Source organism: Stegostoma tigrinum, chromosome 18 (assembly GCF_030684315.1).
Source record: "Stegostoma tigrinum isolate sSteTig4 chromosome 18, sSteTig4.hap1, whole genome shotgun sequence".
In the NCBI taxonomy this organism is placed as follows: Eukaryota; Metazoa; Chordata; class Chondrichthyes; order Orectolobiformes; family Stegostomatidae; genus Stegostoma; species Stegostoma tigrinum.
The window spans coordinates 52,295,667-52,313,789 of record NC_081371.1 but is presented as its reverse complement, the minus strand read 5'-3'; the positions used below and the strand labels follow the sequence as shown (position 1 = coordinate 52,313,789).

At 44.4% G+C, this 18,123-nt stretch overlaps 1 protein-coding gene across 5 annotated transcripts in view; it reads left to right on the top strand.

The window, feature by feature from the left end:
• LOC125460846 (SLIT-ROBO Rho GTPase-activating protein 1-like) overlaps positions 1-18,123 on the top strand; it is a 269,583-nt gene that overhangs the window by 199,505 nt on the left and 51,955 nt on the right. For 3 of the 5 annotated variants that reach the window (XM_048548951.2, XM_048548948.2, XM_048548949.2), the window contains exons 9-15: positions 3,618-3,815; positions 3,902-3,986; positions 6,852-6,879; positions 12,284-12,386; positions 14,732-14,792; positions 15,651-15,728; positions 17,391-17,525. In XM_048548951.2, coding sequence (XP_048404908.1) covers positions 3,618-3,815; positions 3,902-3,986; positions 6,852-6,879; positions 12,284-12,386; positions 14,732-14,792; positions 15,651-15,728; positions 17,391-17,525 — 688 coding nt within the window. Of the gene's footprint in view, positions 1-3,617; positions 3,816-3,901; positions 3,987-6,851; positions 6,880-12,283; positions 12,387-13,066; positions 13,098-14,731; positions 14,793-15,650; positions 15,729-17,390; positions 17,526-18,123 lie in introns of those variants that run through there. The other 2 variants (XM_048548950.2, XM_059652548.1) reach the window with 2 other exon arrangements.

The following is an 18,123-nucleotide window of genomic DNA, read 5'->3' as shown; positions in this document are numbered from 1 at the left end:
CCAGCCATGCTGATGGACAAGCACACGCAGAGTAACATTCACAAGTTAGTTTTGGAAAAGCCCCCTTCTCTGCCCTTACACCCCCAGCCTCAAGCCATTAGCACCCTTAAGACTCAAATTTAAGTCAGGTTATTTCACCTAGCATACTCTGATACAACAGGGTGTTACCAAGTATTTTGGAGATATGATTCCTTTAAGATTGTCTGAGGGTCAGGAAGTCATGTGATACCAACTGACTCTCAGTTTCACGCTTGCCTCTCAACAACATGTTCAACTGTCAGACCAGGATTTAAAGCCTTTGTGTGGTACTGGGGAGTGCTGCATTGTCAGAGGCGCTCAGTTTTTTTTTAATGTGGGCGTCACTGACTAGGCCAGCATTTATTGCCCATCTCTAATTGCCCAGAGGGCAGCTAAGAGACAACCACATTTCTGTGGGTCTGGAGTCACGTGAGGGCCAGACTAGGTAAGGATGGCAGTTTCCTTCCCTAAAGGACATTACTGAACCAGATGGGTTTTTCCTGGCAATCGGCAATAGATTCATGGTCATCATTAGATTCTTAATTCCTGATATTTATTGAAATCAAATTCCACCATCTGCTGTGGCAGGATTCAAATCTGGGTCCCCAGAAAATTATCTAAATCTCTGGATTAACTGTCTAGTGATAATACCACTAGGCCATTGCCTCCCCTAGATGATTGAGACAATAAACCAAGATTCTACCCAGCTGCTTCAGGGAATGATTAACAATTCTAACATTGTTCAGAGATGAACAGAGCCTTCTCTTGGTGTTGACAATAGACATCACTTTTATAAAAAAGCAAAGTAAAATTGATTAACTGCTTATCTTGTTTTTTGTGGAACCTTGCTGTGCACCAAATTAAACAATAGTGTTTGCACTTTAGAATTCTGACAGTGTGGGAGCAGACTTGTCAAGTCTACACAACGCTCCCAAAGATCATTCCACCCAGACTCCCCTCCCTACAATCCTGCATTTCCCTGTGGCTAACCCAACTAGCCGACACAACATGGCAATTTAGCTGATCCACCGAACCTACATATCTTTGGACTATGGGAGGAAACCAGAAGAAACCCACACAAACACAAGGAGAAACTACCCTCAGACAGTGGAATTGAACCAAGGTCCCTGGCCCTTTGAGGCAGCAACGCTGACCACTAAGCCACTGTCACATAAAGCACTTCTAACCGATACATTCACAGTAGTTCCTTGTGTTTTCTGACCACTCAGCTCATTGAACCCATTTTGACTCTCCATAACCGATGTAGGTCATTCCCCCTCACAGGACCTTTCCCTGCATTCTTTCAACTATTTTCCCCCCCCTTCAGATGGTTATCCAATGCCCATTTTTAACCACAATTGAATCTGCCTCCCACCCATTGACTCAGTACATTCCAGATCTTAACCACTCACTGCATTTAAACCAACTTCATCCCTCAGTTTTGGCTCTTTTTGTAAATTCCTTAAATTTGTGTCCTCTGGTTCATGAATCTTCAGCAAATGGGAACATGTTTCTCTTCATCCACACAGTTTAGACCATCATGACATATGCCTCAATGACATTTCCCCTCAATCTTGCCATTGCCAATGAGAACTCCCACAGCTCCAAACTATCCTTCTATCTGAAGCATCACATCCCTTGACCCTTTCTCATCAATCCTTTGTGAAGTCCTTCTGTCTCAAGACTATACATCCTTCTAAAGTGTGGTGCTGAGAATTTCTTTCTGTCCTAGAGAAGACGTGGCAGACTCTGTGGCTATCTCTGTTTTAGTGTGTGGGTGACATTACCTTTCTTAGCAATTTTGCATTCATCACCCTTTCACAAATGTTAGTTTGAGAACTTGCTTTTCCATGTTCTAAGTCAGCGAAATTTGCTGTCTTCTGCAAAGATTTGCCATTCCATCTCTACATTTTTAAACCATGAATAAACGAGATGATAAACTGGCTTCAGTCTCAGTAAGACAACGATCGACTGGAAGCCTTCAAATAGCCCATCAAATTTCTACAGGCCAGAAATCTGCAAAACTGTTAATTGGACAAAAGCCTGTGTTTTGTCTGAATTATTACCTGTACTAAACTGGAGAAAAAAACTTTTAAACTCCTATGAACTGAAAAAAAAAATTGTTTGTTTGCATATTATCTAATTGTTTCCCCCATATGGCAATCCCAAAATAATGTGAATGTCGACAGGTTAAAATAGTATCAGAGATAATGGGACCTGCAGATGCTGGAGAATTCCAAGATAATAAAATGTGAGGCTGGATGAACACAGCAGGCCAAGCAGCATCTCAGGAGCACAAAAGCTGACGTTTCAGGCCTGGACCCTTCATCAGAAAGGGGGATGGGGAGAGGGAACTGGAATAAATAGGGAGAGAGGGGGAGGTGAACCGAAGATGGAGAGTAAAGAAGATAGGTGGAGAGAGTATAGGTGGGGAGGTAGGGAGGGGATAGGTCAGTCCAGGGAAGACGGACAGGTCAAGGAGGTGGGATGAGGTTAGTAGGTAGATGGGGGTGCGGCTTGGGGTGGGAGGAAGGGATGGGTGAGAGGAAGAACCAGTTAGGGAGGCAGAGACAGGTTGGACTGGTTTTGGGATGCAGTGGGTGGGGGGGAAGAGCTGGGCTGGTTGTCGCAAACCATTTCCACTCCCCCTCCCATCCTCTAGATGACATGCCCATCATGGGCCTCCTGCACTGCCACAATGATGCCACCCGAAGGTTGCAGGAACAGCCACTCATATTCCGCCTGGGAACCCTGCAGCCCAATGGTATCAATGTGGACTTCACCAGTTTCAAAATCTCCCCTTCCCCAACTGCATCCCTAAACCAGCCCAGTTCGTCCCCTCCCCGCACTGCACTACACAACCAGCCCAGCTCTTCCCCTCCACCCACTGCATCCCAAAACCAGTCCAACCTGTCTCTGCCTCCCTAACCGGTTCTTCCTCTCACCCATCCCTTCCTCCCACCCCAAGCCGCACCTACCTACCTACCTACTAACCTCATCCCACCTCCTTGAACTGTCCGTCTTCCCTGGACTGACCTATCCCCTCCCTACCTCCCCACCTATACTCTCCTCTCCACCTATCTTCTTTTCTCTCCATCTTCGGTCCGCCTCCCCCTCTCTCCCTATTTATTCCAGAACCCTCACCCCATCCCCCTCTCTGATGAAGGGTCTAGGCCCGAAACGTCAGCTTTTGTGCTCCTGAGATGCTGCTGGGCCTGCTGTGTTCATCCAGGTCCACACTTTGTTATCTTGGATTGTCGACAGGTATTTGTTTTGTTTTGCTGCCTGCCTTTTAGATATTTTCTAATCAGCGACATTATCGAAATCTGTTGAATTTAATCTTAAATATACTCCGATGACCAGGTATCCATAATCCTCTGGAGGAGAGGATTCCAGTGCTTCACAATGCTTTGGATGAAGAGATTTTCTCCTTCTCTTGGTCCAAAATGGTCCAGTCCTCTGGCCCGTAGAGAAGCAGCCTCTTGGTATCTCTCCTGTTAAGCCCTCTTGTGAGAATGACCCTGCTGAAATTGGGGATGGAGCACTTTGGGAGGGCTGAGGTTGTGTTGCAGGACTGTAAGCTCTTCCACTCTCTCTAGGTCAAAAAGACAATGGAAGCAACTCTGCAGACAATACAGGACATGGTGACCATTGAGGATTATGATGTCTCAGAGTGTTTCCAGCACAGCCGGTCAACAGAGTCAGTCAAATCCACAGTGTCCGAAACTTACCTGAGCAAGCCAAGCATTGCGAAAAGACGAGCCAATCAGCAAGAAACTGAGCAGTTCTATTTCATGGTGCGTATCTTTGCCTGTTTGCGATGTGAAAGTAGGCTCCACGGAATGGTTCTCACATGAACATGCATCATCTCTGTTCTCAACAGAAACTCAAAGAGTACCTCGAGGGCAGCAACCTCATCATGAAGCTGCAGGCGAAGCAGGACCTGTTACACCACACCCTCGGGGAAGGTAAGCCGCCGTTGTCCGGGGCTGTGGGCCTCTCTGTCTCTGTCTCTCGTGATTTCTCCTTTCATGCCATTTGGAGTGAGATCAGCTCCCAACATCTTCCCAAATCCCACTGGCATCCACACGCCAAGGTACAGCAAGACCCAATTTGTTGTTCTTTTTTTTAAAATGAGTCTTCCCAAAGTTGTAATGTTGTAGCCACACTGGGGCCGAATGGCCTCCTTCCATGCCATAACACTGCTGTAATTCTGTAAGATTCTGCAAAAGGATGAGGTCGTTCAGCCCTCTGAATCTGTTCTACTTTTTGATTAGAACACAGCAGGATTGTCTTCCAAGATAACAAAGTGTGGAGCTGGATGAACACAGCAGGCCAAGCAGCGTCTCAGGAGCGCAAAAGCTGACGTTTCTGGCCTAGACCCTCCTTCAGAGAGGGGGATGGGGAGAGGGAACTGGAATAAATAGGGAGAGAGGGGGAGGCGACCGAAGATGGAGAGAAAAGAAGATAGGTGGCGAGGAGAGTATAGGTGAGGAGGTAGAGGGGATAGGTCAGTCCAGGGAAGACGGACAGGTCAAGGAGGTGGGATGAGGTGGTAGGTGGGAAATGGAGGCTCGGCTTGAGGTGGGAGCAAGGGATGGGTAAGAGGAAGAACAGGTTAGGGAAGCGGAGACAGGCTGGGCTGGTTTTGGGATGCAGTGAGGGGAGGGGTCGAGCTGGGCTGGTTTTGTGATGCAGTGGGGGGGGGGGGAGGGGACGAACTGGGCTGGTTTTGGGATGCGGTGGGGGAAGGGGAGATTTTGAAGCTGGTGAAGTCCACATTGATACCATTGGGCTGCAGGGTTCCCAAGCGGAATATGAGTTGCTGTTCTTGCAACCTTCAGGTGGCATCATTGTGGCACTGCAGGAGGCCCATGATGGACACTTTATTATCTTGGATTCTCCAGCATCTGCAGTTCCCATTATCACAGGATTGTCTTCCAACTCCATTTACAGTCTCAATTTCCATGCCCATAGCCAGGGGACAGGTTTTAGTGAATATTTTAACCTAAACACGGCAGTGAGATTTCCCCCTTAAGTCTTCTTACGTACTCAAGCATTTGTTTGCTACAGTATTGGAACCACCCTCACCAATACCCTCCTAAACTCAATTTAAAAGCAAATACACCCTTTCCTTAAAAAAATCCACTTAATCTTGTTACCACACTGCATTTATGGCAGTGGCTTTGTCAATGGTATTTATCCTGAAATCAAATCATGGTGCTCTATTTTCACAAAACGCAGCTGAAAAGATATTTGCTAAGTGCTAAAAAAAAGTGTGGAGGTGGAGGAACACTGCAGGCCAGGCAGCATCAGAGGAACAGGAAAGCTGACGTTCGGGTCAGGACCCTCCTTCAGAAATTTCAGAGATTTCTGAATAAGTGTCCCAACCCGAAACGTCAGCTTTCCTGCTCCTCTGATGCTGCCTGGCCTGCTGTGTTCCTCCAGCTGCACACTTTGTTGTCTCTGACTCCAGCATCGGCAGTTCTTGCTGTCCCTGTATTTGCTAAGTGCTACTCTCTTGCAATAACACTTTTTCCCCTCCATTTAATTTAGAAAATGTGCAAGCCTTGATTCTTAGCTGCATTAGCTTAAATTCTGTTGATGAAATTGGACATATTGAAGCATTTGGAGAGATGATTGAGTTTGGGTGTGATGTGCAATCTTTGGCTGGTACATTTAATAATCTTCGATCCATGCTTACAAGAATGTGTGTTTGTTTCTTTTTTTGAGTAGCACTTCTTGTAACAGCCCGTGTTAGAACCACAATGACCATGTCTTCCAGCTAACCTGATACTTTGGGTCTGAAACATTCAGACGTCCCTGATGCAAAGTTGTGGCCTGGGAAGTTGAATCCCCAAATAGGCTATTGCTGGGCTCCTGGACCACTCTCCCTTCCCCCCCACCCTGAGAGACACCAGTTTGGAATTAGAGTCAGAAGGTTTAGGAGGGTTCTGGACCATTTAAACTTGCACCAAACACGCTGCATGACATCCCCTGCCCGCTCACTGACTACACCATTCCCCCTCCCCCTCCCCATACCCCTGCCAGGGACTTGAACCAAATCCAACGCCGTACCCCACCATTCTGTTCCCCAAGATCACTATTCTGTGGCTGGACCCACTCTAATAACCTCCAGATTTCTCCCAATCCAATGACCCCACCACCCATCCCTAACCTGACTTAAACAATCACCTTTTTACATGGCACCCTATCAATCATCCTTCCCTACCTGGCATCCTACCCATCCCCTCACCCACCTGGCAGTCTACCTAAACCTCCACCCAAGTGAGACCCTACCCACCTGGCACCCTACCCATCCCCTTACCTGTGGGCACCCTTCCTAAACGCCCCCAACTACCTGCCACTCCATCTACACTCCCACCCATGTGGAACCCTACTCACCTGGCACCCTCCCTATGCCTCTCACCCACCTGGCGCCCTACTTACCCCTGCAGTGTGGCAACTAACATTGACAGAAGTGATTGTGGTCCCAATGTTGATGCAGTCTGCTCCCAGTGTGGATTGCTGGCCTGGCCTGGCCTGGTCTGGCCTAGTCCGGTCTGCAGCAGGAAGAAAAGCTGACAGTGTGGAGAATCACATGGGGATCACCTCCAAAGGTAAGAGTGTATCATTTTTCCAGTCAGAGTTGGAAGACAGGTTTCCAAGGCTGATCAGATGATCTCTCATGGCTCCATGTGTCAACATCTCAAAGCCTGACTTTTTAACCTGGTGATTAGGGAGCAAGGCCTGGGTTAGTCTGTGTCTCTGATCAGCTTCCTGTACTCCCAGCACAACTCCACAAACAAAATCTCTTTCCTTTTTCTCTTTAGGCCAGAAGAGTGACTTCATGACCACAAGGTAGGGAAATGGTCATGGTCATTTCTTTAGGGAACTTTGAACCTGCCTGTTTGATTGCACGCATGCATCTCTCTGTATGCAAGCCACTGTGTGATTTAAGTGTGATTACTGTTTGCATGTTCACATGTCTGTGTGTGTGTGTGTGTGTGTGTGTGTGTGCGCACACGTGTCAGTGTCTCTGTCTGTGAGCATGTATCTGTGTGTACATGTGTCCCTGTGTCAGTGCACAAGTCTGTTTCTATGTCTGTGTTTACATTTTTTTTGTAAGTCAGTGCATGTACATGTGTGTGTGTATCCATGTGTCTGTATGTACATGCGCTTATGTGTGGATGGATGTCCATGTACGCACATCTCCATGTGTCTGTGTATTTGCATGTTCGTACGTGTGTATTTTGTGCATCTGCGTAAACGTTTCCCTCTACCTGTATCTGTGGGTGCACGTGTTATATTGCAGTCTGTTGAAACTGGGAGTATTTAACGCTTGATGTATCTGTGTTTCTGAATCCATAATACAAAATGACTGGGTTTGCAAGAATGTTACATTAGTACTGTTAGCAACTGAGCTCAAAATACATCATCTCATGATATTGGTGTTCCACACTGGCTTTGCAGCTCACAGTTCCAGTGATTTACAATAATGCTGTAGGACTGAAGGTGAATGCTTCGGTCTTGCTGTTGTTTCATTGTAGGATATTCTGGTTCTTCCAAGACTGTCGGGCAGCATAGAAGTGGTGTGGTTTGAGAGAGACCATGTAAAGCAGAGCTAGCTGCCATCAGTGCCCATGTGCAACATTGCAGTGTGTTTTGGAATGATATGAGAAATTGAGAGTGCGGGGGGGTGGTGGAGGTGAGGAAGCAAAGGTTTTAAATAGGTGTGTGTCAAGAAGAGAAGTTCCTGCTGGAGGTGCTTCCACTGGTGTATCCAGTGAAGACTGTCAATGAGTAAGAATTCAAACCAGGTGAGAGTAGGTCCATTCACTGAGAGAGGAGAATGTGTCCAGGATCCTAGTGAAAAACTGTTGCGTGCCTTCCATTTGGAATGGCCTTTTAGATTTTTAACTGCTCACTTACAGTTGGCCTGTTTAGGAGTACTGTGTCCAGTTCTGTTCATCCTGTTATGGGAAGGATATTATTAACTTGGAGAGGGTATGAAAAGATGTTACTGGGAATGGAGGGTTTGTGTTATAAGGAGAGGATGGATAGGCTGGAAATTTTTTCACTGGAGCGCAGGAGGTTGAGGGGTGACCTTATTGGTTTTATAAAATCATGAGAGGTATGGATAATGTCAGGTGTCTTTTCCAGAGGGTGGGGAATTTCAAGGCTAAGGGGCATATCTTTAAAGTGAGAGGAGAAAGATGTGAAAGGCAAGGATGAAGAGCAATTTTTTTTACAATGACTGGTTTGTGTGTAGAATGAACGTCCAGAGGAAGTGGTGACTGAGGGTGCATTTACAACCTTTAAAGGACATTTGGATAAATACATGAATAGGAAAGGTTTGGAGGGATTATGCGCCCAGCACAGGCAGGTGGAATGAGTTTAATTTGGGATTATGGACTAGTTGGACCAAAGGGTCTGTTTCCATGCTGTACAACTCTGACTCTATAACTCTGGATGAGTTAGGAAAGGACAATAGACACTAACACTGCAGTTTTATCAGTCAGTGGGCTTCAATGAATTTAGCTGCCCAGATTACCTGTCCCTGGTCCATTGCCAGGCAATCTCAATCTGGTTGAGCGTCAAGTGGAAATTTTTGCTGAGATATTTATTGTGGTTAAAAACTAAGGAATAATATATTGATTCTAAAGCCTCTTTGCTCTCCTATTTGTCATATTCTGACCTGAAGCTTAGAGTCAAACATTAAAAAAAAAAGAACTGTAGATGCTGGAAATCTGGAATGGGAACAAATATTGCTGGAGGAACTCGGTAGGACTGGCAGCATCTGTGGACAGAGAAAACAGTTAATGTTTCACATCCAGGGACCTTTCTTCAAAACTGATGGGTAAAGGTGGTATTTATGGTGGTAATGAGGGATCGCACATGTGATAGGAGTACAAGGACAGGTAGAGACGGAGCCCAGAGACAGAGAGAGAGACAAAAAGATGGCTGATGGTAGGCCAGGGAATGAGAACATTTGATCATGGAAGCAATGAGTAGATGGCAGTGGGGTTGGCTGTGCTGAAAGCAGTCTATGTCATGATAGGACCTGAGGTGTAGAGATGGTAAAGGATGTGGGAGGAGGTGTTCAAGCCCTAAAATTTGATAGTCCTCAAGCGGAATCTTTGCTGGCATTGCAGGAGACAAATGACCAGAATGGCATCACTTCATGGCCCTGGGATTAAAGAAATGTACAAATTGGGAGCAAGGAATAGGTCACTCTGCCCCTTGATCCTGCTCTGTCATTCATTAAGATCATGGCTGATCTAACTGCTCCATATTCCTGTCCATCCCCAATACACACAGTCCAAAGATGTGCACGTTAGGTGGCTTGGCCATTCTAACTTGCCCATTGTCCAGGGCTGTACGCGTTAGGTGGATTTACCATGGGAGATTCAGGGTTATGGGGATAGGGTAGGCAGGTAGTTCTAGGTGAGGTACTGTTCTGAGGGTCACTGTGTACTTAACGGGCTGAATGGCCTGCTTCTGCACAACGTGGATTCTATGATTCCATTTGATTCTTTCATCTCCCTCTATTTATCATGAATCAATCAACATCTATATTAAAAAAAAATAAGACTCTGCTTTCACTGCATTTTCAGTAAGACAGTACCAAAGATTCATAGTCTTCTGTTGAGGAAAGACTTCTCCTCGTGTCTCTTAAAGCCACTTACTTTAAAACCCATGATCCCTGGTTCTGGACTCTCCCAAAAGTGGAGCTAACCATTCCACATCAACCCTGCCCAGACACCTCAGGACTTAATATATTTCAAGTTGCATTCACTTCGAAACACTTTTTTTTAATTCACTCACAGAATGTGGATATTATTGGCCAGGCACAATTTATTGTCCATCCCTAATTGCCCAGAGGGCAGTTAAGGGTCAACAATATTGTTGTGGTTTTGGAGTCACATGTAGATCAGACCAGGTAAGGATGGCAGATTTCCTCCCCCAAATAACATTAGTGAGCCAGATGAATTTTTCCAAAAATCGACAAGTTTTATAATCGCGACGAGATTAGCTTTTTATTTCAGACTTCTGTTGAATCTAGATTTCACCATCTAATATGAATACAGTGGAGTTTGGGGTTACGATAAATTGTGGATAATGTCACAGGATAAATCCCCGAGTTAGGGTTCTGAAGGCACGGGTTCAGATCCAAGCATGACATTTAGTGGGGCAAAAATACTCTAACTCAAAGTATTAAAGGACAGGAAGTAATCGAGAAAGGCTCTGCTGTTAGTTTAAGGGATTATCAGAGGGAAGATATTGCACTTTCCTCAGTAGACAAACAGATAGCTGTCAGCTGAGGCAGTGAGAGGTGAATAAGTTGAGAAAACAGAAGTCAGCATTTTTGTAAATTCTTCATTCATTATCTATGACACAGCCAGAAGGAGACAACTTTCGATCCAAGTCAAACATTATAACCCCTTTACCTATTGCATTAACTATTCCTCCATCACCATAGAACATAGAACAGTACACCATCTCTTGGCTGAAGTGTTTCTTTACTTTTTACATTGTTTCTCATTGAACTCAATGGTTTACTGAAAACAATAATTATTTTACAGCTCTCCCCATAACTATTATTTGATTTGACTAGATTTGATTTATTATTGTCACATGTACCTAGATAGAGTGAAAAGTTTTGTTTTACGAGCAGTATAGATGGATCATACCATACAAAGTACATTAGGGTAATAGAATAGGGGAATACAATGTTGTAGCTGCAGAGAAGGCACACAAAGAGCAAGATAAACATTACATTTAAAATTTGAGAGGTCCATTCAGAAGTCTAAAGCCAGTGGGAAAGATGCTGTTCTTGAATATGTTGTCATGTGTGTTTAAGCTTTTGATTGGTTAGGCCACTTCTGCAATACTGAGTTCAGTTCTGGTCTCCTTGCATTAGGAAAGATGCTATTAAACTTGAAAGGGTTCAGAAAATGGGTTTGGAGGGGTTGAGCTACAAAGAGAGGCTGAACAGGCTGGGCCTGTGTTCCCTGGAGCATTGGGGGCTGACGGGCAACCTTGTGGAAGTTTACAATACCATGAGGGACATGGAAAGGGTAAATAAACAGGGTCATTTCCTCAGGGTGGGGGAGCCCAAAACTAGAGGGGCATAGGTTTAAGGTGAGAGGAGAAAGATTTAAAAGGGACCTAAGGGGCAACCCTTTCACACAGGGGGTGGTACACGTATGGAATGAGCTGTCAGAGGAAGTGGTGGGGGCTGGTACAATTACAACATTTGAAAGGCATTCTGATGGGTATATGAATAAGAAGGTTTGGAGGGATATGGGACAAATTCTGGCTAATGGGAATGGATTAATTTAGGATATCTGGTCAGCATGGACAAGTTGGACTGAAGGTCCTGTTTCTGTGCTGTACGTCTCTATGACTCTATGTCATATGGGAAAAGGTTGGAAGAGATTATGAGCAGGGTGGGAGGGGTCTTTGATTATATTAGCTGTCTTCCCAAGGCAGTAAGAAGTGTAGAAAGGGACAGAAGACCAGGATGGGATCAGTCAGCCTTCAGATCTATCACATTAGTCCAATTGGATCAGTGGCTTCCTACCGCTGTATCTATCTCAGTCACGAAACTCTTCATGCCCTTGTTTGACAAAAATTTACCAATCTCAGTTTTGTGGTTTTCAATTGAACCGTCAGTCTCAGCCACCTATCCAGGGCAAAAGTTACACATTTCCACCCCCGTCTTGTGTGAAATGCTGCTACCTGATGTCACTCCTAAATTTACAGGCTGTATTATCAGGCCCATTCCCCATTTTGTCACTGCACCATTAATGCCCACCCCAAAGGTGAAACCATATTGCTCAAGCTATGGGCTCAATGGGATTTTAATGGTAAAGAGCCCAATCGAAAGATTAGTTTATTTCTGTGGAAAACCCAGGTGAAGCAGTTGGTTTAAGAGATCATATTTATTAATAGAATCGTGGGTCATATAGGTACCATTTCAAGATTGGACTGATGGTATTGTTCACTCGATGGATTAGAATCCGTATGTATCACATGACAATGCTTTAAAAACAAGGCCATTATGAGAATTGTCCTCAGTGTATTTCCCAGTGATTGAGACATTGTCAGCCCTGTTTCCTGCGATGCCATGTGGTTTCTGAATCGCACAAGTTAATGTCTGACGATGGTAGAATGTTGACGGTTTCAGTTGCTCCTAGTGATGCACCACATTGACTGACACTTATTAAGTTGTTTTCAAACTGTTCCATCCTCTTCTCAGGCCTCCAAATGTGCCCCCTAAACCTCAGAAAGCCAGGAAATCCAGGCCCCGATCAGAATATAATGCTAAGTTGTTTAATGGGGATTTGGAAACGTTCGTTAAGGTACTGACATCAAAGTATGATGGTAGTGGAGAGCTCTATCTTAAACCTCGTCGGTCAGAACATAATGGCTTGCTCCTCAAGTTAAACTTTCTAAGGGCACTCGAACTCATTTGGCTGCCCTTTCCTTTGGGGCATGAATGTTGTCCGTTTAAATCCAGAGGCTTGAGGGTTTGCCGTTATGTTCAGTCCTATTTCTGCTCCTGTCTCTGTATTTGTTTTCCTCAAGTCAAGAATCACAATGCTTTTTGATCACGGAGAAACCACAGGGAGGTACAATTTTTGTGTTAATTTATCTGTAAGCAATTCGATTTCCCCCTTTGTAGATCACAAAAATTAGATAAATTTGAACTCCCTTTCTTGACGCATTTAATGAGACTGGCACTTCTTGGGTGCACAAACCCCATAAGCAGTGACATCCTTGATCTTGAGGAAAACCCCTCGATATTCAAACCTGTTTTGACCACCTGCTTTGTCTTTAGCCAGAATATAATGGTTTGCTCCTTGAAACTGAGTCAGTGGGAGCTAATTTCTTGCGGGCCAATAGCCCCCAGAAGGACTTACATTATATTCAAGATTCTTATTGGGGTCCCTTGTCTGTATCTTGCACCTTTGCTGTATTTGCTGCCGTCTGTCTCACTATCTTCCTTTTCGTCCTCCGCTCTTATCATTGCTCCTATCAGAGGACGAAGAAACTCTCACGCCAGAAACCAGGTACAGTGCCATTGTGAAGCAACTGGGCTTGCCATATGTGCCTGGGTTAACATACAGCAAATGAGCAAATTATAACCCAGAATGTTTGCATCAGTTCAGTAACAGACATGGGCATTCCAATTAAAATCCATGCTATTGAAATCTGTCATGTTTACAAAATCAGGGTCAAACCTCTTGGGTCAGGTCCTATTGCATTGAATAAAGGCAAAATACTACAGATGGTGGAAATCTGAAACAAAGACAGAGGATGCTGGAGAAACTCAGCAGGTTTGGCAGCATCTGTGGAGAGAGACAGAGTTAACATTTCCTCCTTTTGAAGAAGCGTCATTACCAGACTCAACGTTAGCTTTGTTTCTGTCTGTACAGATGCTGCCAGGACTGTTGCTTCAGGGTCCACATCCACCTGAGCTGATGTTGATTGGAGAACCAGAAGGCACTCATTCACTGGAAAGAATCACTGCCAAGTTATTCCAAATAAAACTGGTACTTCAAACTTTGTAAAAGTTCCAGTGATGCTTCAAAACTGAACGTAGAGGACGTTTTGTCATTCTCTAAGCTGCACGCTTGTTTCAGAAGCTTCTTGGCAGAAAAGTACCTGCATAGCAACAGCTTCTTAAAAGCAATAATTCCACAGCTGCCGTAAAGTTAAAATAAAAACTGAAAATCTGGGAAAACACTCTGCAGGTCAGGTAGCCCGTTTGGGGAGAGGAGCCCAGTTTTCGTTTCAGATCAACCCCTCCCTTTGAAAATTAAATTTCACAAAGCAGGAATGGTGGATCAGTGCCAAGTGAGCAGAGAGGAATTGAAAATTGTCCCAATCATTGGACTCTTGCAAACGTTCGACTTCTACGCAGTTTAATTTTCCTACTTGCGTTGCTTCTTTTATTAACAAGACTTCTAACCCATTTTTATGAGTCAAGTCAAATAAAAAGAATGTCTGTCATCTCATGCTTTTTCTGATTACAGGTTGAAGTGTAGTTTTGTAAGAAGCCAAAGAATATAATGTCTCCAAGAAGATTGAGGCTCCGCTTTTTATTTTAACAAATTGTCATTTGTTTGTCATTTAATTCCACAAGGAATATGTCATTACCCTTTTTGTTCCATCTTTTACCCTATATCGCATGTCATTGACCTGCTGTGCAATTGGGTCCTTTGAGACATGAAGTCTAGCTCCTTTGCTGTGTAGCCCTGTGCCAGCCCACTTTGAGCTGGCAGTTGCTAGGCTAAAGCCTCCAATGTGCTAATGAAGCACAGCGCCAACTCTTCCAATAGTGATCCAGTCTGGATTGAGAATGTGCCAAGCAGATGAGCACAGCCCCACACACCTTGTTAGTGCATGCCCGAGCCTGGGTATCACAGCATTTGATTCTGTGAATGGATTCTTTGCAGCTCAGATGTTGAGGAAAAGGCCTTACAGTCCACGGCCAAATCCAATGGAGCCCTCTGCAGTGAAGAACTGCAATGGTTATAGATAATGCTCATGCAGTGTCATGAATCTACCTCAGAAATGAGAAACCAATCTAATCTATCTGATGATAAAAGACCCGTTGGCAGCAGACACTCTTTATATTTGTACACTGATCTGACGTGACCTCTGCAGACAATTACAAGGTCCTTCAAATTTCCTTTTCTAGGACTCTGGACAAACCATTCCTCTGATTGTGGAAAGTTGTGTGCGATTTATCAACCTATATGGTATGTTCCTGTTAAGATCTTTTTGCCGATAATAAGACGTACTTTCCTGAGAATGAAGGCAGTGAGGGTTCACTGGACTGGTTCCTAAGATCAGAGGATACATCATTTAAGGGGAGATTGAACAGAACTATATTCTCTGGAGTTTAGAAGAATCAACAGTGTGTAATGAACCTTCTGAAGGAGTCTTAGACAGGGTAGATGCTGGGAAAATGTTTCTGTGCCACAGAGACACCTTCAAATAAGTGGTTGGCTGTTTAAAGCTGAGATCAGGAGTCATTTGAAATTCAGACAGTGTTGAATCTTTGGAATTCTCTACCACAGAAAGTATGTTCAAATCTCAGGATACATTCTGGGGGATAAAATGCATTAGAGAACACGCAATGGGAAGAAGGAGTTGAGATGTATGTCAACCTTTGCTTAATTTTTTCATGGGATGTGGGCATTGCTGGCTGGACCAATATTTATTGCCTGTCCCGAATTGCCCTGGAGTAGTTGGTGGTAAGTTGCCTTCTTGAACCGCTGCAGTCCACGTGTGTTTGAGTTTATCCACGATGCTGTTAGAGAGGGAGTTCCCCATGCCAGTGGTGCTGATCCCAGGCATCTGCCACTCTATTCTTTCTCGATGATAGAGTCATGATTTGAAAGGCACAGTCAGAAGAGGTTTCTTGAAGGCTTGAGGGGCCATATGGTCCAGCCCAGATCCGCACTGACATGTTAAGTTGTTCCCTTGGAACCCAATAATGTACTTACAAAGTTACCACCGTCATTTCTTTTTGAGCAACATGTTGACGTTTGACCTGTTGCATTAGCCATGAATTGGACACGTTCTCACTTCTCCGTTCCCCGTCTTGTCTACAGGTCTTCAGCATCAGGGGATCTTCCGAGTGCCTGGATCACAGGCTGAAGTCAATGATATCAAAAATTCATTTGAGCGAGGTGAGTAATTGCGAACGATTGACTGTGAGGCAGAGCTGGAACATGTAAGCGTCCATATCCCATTCGCATTTATTCTGGCATTGCAATATGTTACAGCCTTCTGATAAGACATGTCTCTTGCCTGTGATGCTTTAGGGAGATAATTGCTTTTGTAATGACTCCTGCGCCTGGGAATAGTTTACCAACTTGATTAATGTGGCTAGTAAGTCAGTGCTAGAATTTTTAAGGATACTTTCTCATTTTGACAAGTTGCAGTGGTGGGGGAAGACATAAGTTTCCCAGTCATGTGTGGTTGTCAGTGAGGCACTGTTCATTCTGGAGTGTCTGGATTACAGCTGATTTTTCTTGAAGACCATACGCTAATCAGATGCAATTTATGAATCAAAAGAGCAGCTGGGTTTTTTTAAGCTGTTTCATCCCAGGTAGGGTCAGCTCAATCATCCACATTGTACCCCACCTAATTCATCTTCCCAGTGCCTGCAGCTTACTTAGGGTTACTATTTAGGTGAGCCTGTTGCCATTGGAGTCTCTGAAAAAGGGCAAATGGATCCATTTTCCTCTTTGTCATCGTTAAAAAAAATCTAATTATTGTAAACAAAACTCACTTCTCAAAAAAGTGGCTAAACTGGTTAATATCTAGGCTATGATCGGACACTAGAACTATATCCTGTATTGATCACAACACAAGCACACTTTCACAACGTAAAAGACAACAAACACTCTGCAGAGATGATACTTTGAAACAGGACAAAATACAAATGCCTTTATTGTCCAAAGGCCTAAAAACCAAAGGATGAAATTTTCAATTGGCCGAGTTTCTTACTAATTAAATCAAAAAGCTCAAAAAGGTTTTTGGTTTCATCAACCTGTTCATAAAGCTGCAGGCAAAGACTACGTAAAAACTGAAAGAACTGTGGATGCTGTACATCAGGAATAAAACAAAGTTGCTGGAAAAGCTCAGCAGGTCTGGCAGCATCTGTGAAGAACAAAACAGTTAACGTTTCAGGTCCAGCGACTCTTCCTCAGAACTGCCGGTGGTTGGGACGTTTTCTCAGCCGCGATCAGTTCTGAGGAAGGGTCACCGGACCCGAGACATTAACTCTGTTTTTTCCCTTCACAGATGCAGCCGGATCTCCTGAGCTTTTCCAGCAACTTTTTTTTGTGCAGGCAAAGACTGTTTAGACAGACATTTAGAGGGTATGTTAGCAATTAGTGTTAGCTTCCAATATTTCAGCAGTGAGTGATTGCCTAATTTAGCCTAGTCTCTCCAAAGGAACCTACAACAATATTTTGTAGTCTGCACTTGCTCCTTACGCCAGGGCATTTAACAGTTGATAGTTTTACCCCAAATGCTATGGAATAAAATCTTGCATTCAGAAAGTGCTTTCTCTCATCCTCAGGACGGCTCAATTTATGTCCAGAGATTTTTATTTTTCATGTTGTGTGAGCTCTTGGCAAGCATGACAGCCAATCTATACACAGCAAGTTACAATGAGTAAGTGCATGCTCCATTTAACTTTGGTCATTGAGGAACAGTATTGATCAGGAGAACTGTCCTCTCTTCTTTGAATGTTGTTGTGGATTACATTAAAAGATTGTGTACAGCCTTTCACCACTCATCAGGTGCTGTTTGTACAGATGTTTCTGCTTGTTCTGAAATAGGTGAAGACCCTTTGGCTGATGATCAGGATAACCACGACATTAACTCAGTCGCAGGGGTTCTGAAGCTATACTTCAGAGGATTGGAAAACCCACTCTTTCCTAAGGAAAGATTTAACGAGCTCATTCCCTGTGTCCGTAAGTACTTGTTCGCTGTCATCACCATTTCTGTCTCACACACTGTCTCCCTCCTTTGCCCTCCTACCCTCTATTATGCCCTCTGTGCTCTCGCACTGTCTCTCCTTTCTTTCACCCTTCTTCTCCCGCTCCCCCACCCCCACCATTGTCTCTCTCACACTCCAAACCACTCGCTCAGTCTGTCTTCCTTGTGCATTCGTGCTCTCGTCCTTGCCTCCTCAGGCTCTTTCTCTCTCCTGTCTCTCATCTTCTGTCCCTTGCACTTTCTTCTCCATCTCTGTCTCTCTCTCACACCCTCTGTCCCCTCACACACTGTTTTGGGTACCATTTCTCTCGAGAATGCTGCCATTCTCTCACTCTTTTGTATACACCGTGTATCTCTCTCTATCTTGCAGCCGGCTCTCTCATTCATGCGCATGCAAACTACAACTCTCTTTTGTTTATGTGTGCTACCGTGCCTCACTTGTATGTTGCATATCTCTCTCCCTCTCTCTCTCTCTCTCTCTCTCATGTGCACTGTCTCTTTATCTCTCTTTCTCTCTTTCATGTGTGCATGTTTATTTCTGATCCGTGTGCCATCATTCTCTAGCTGTTGCAC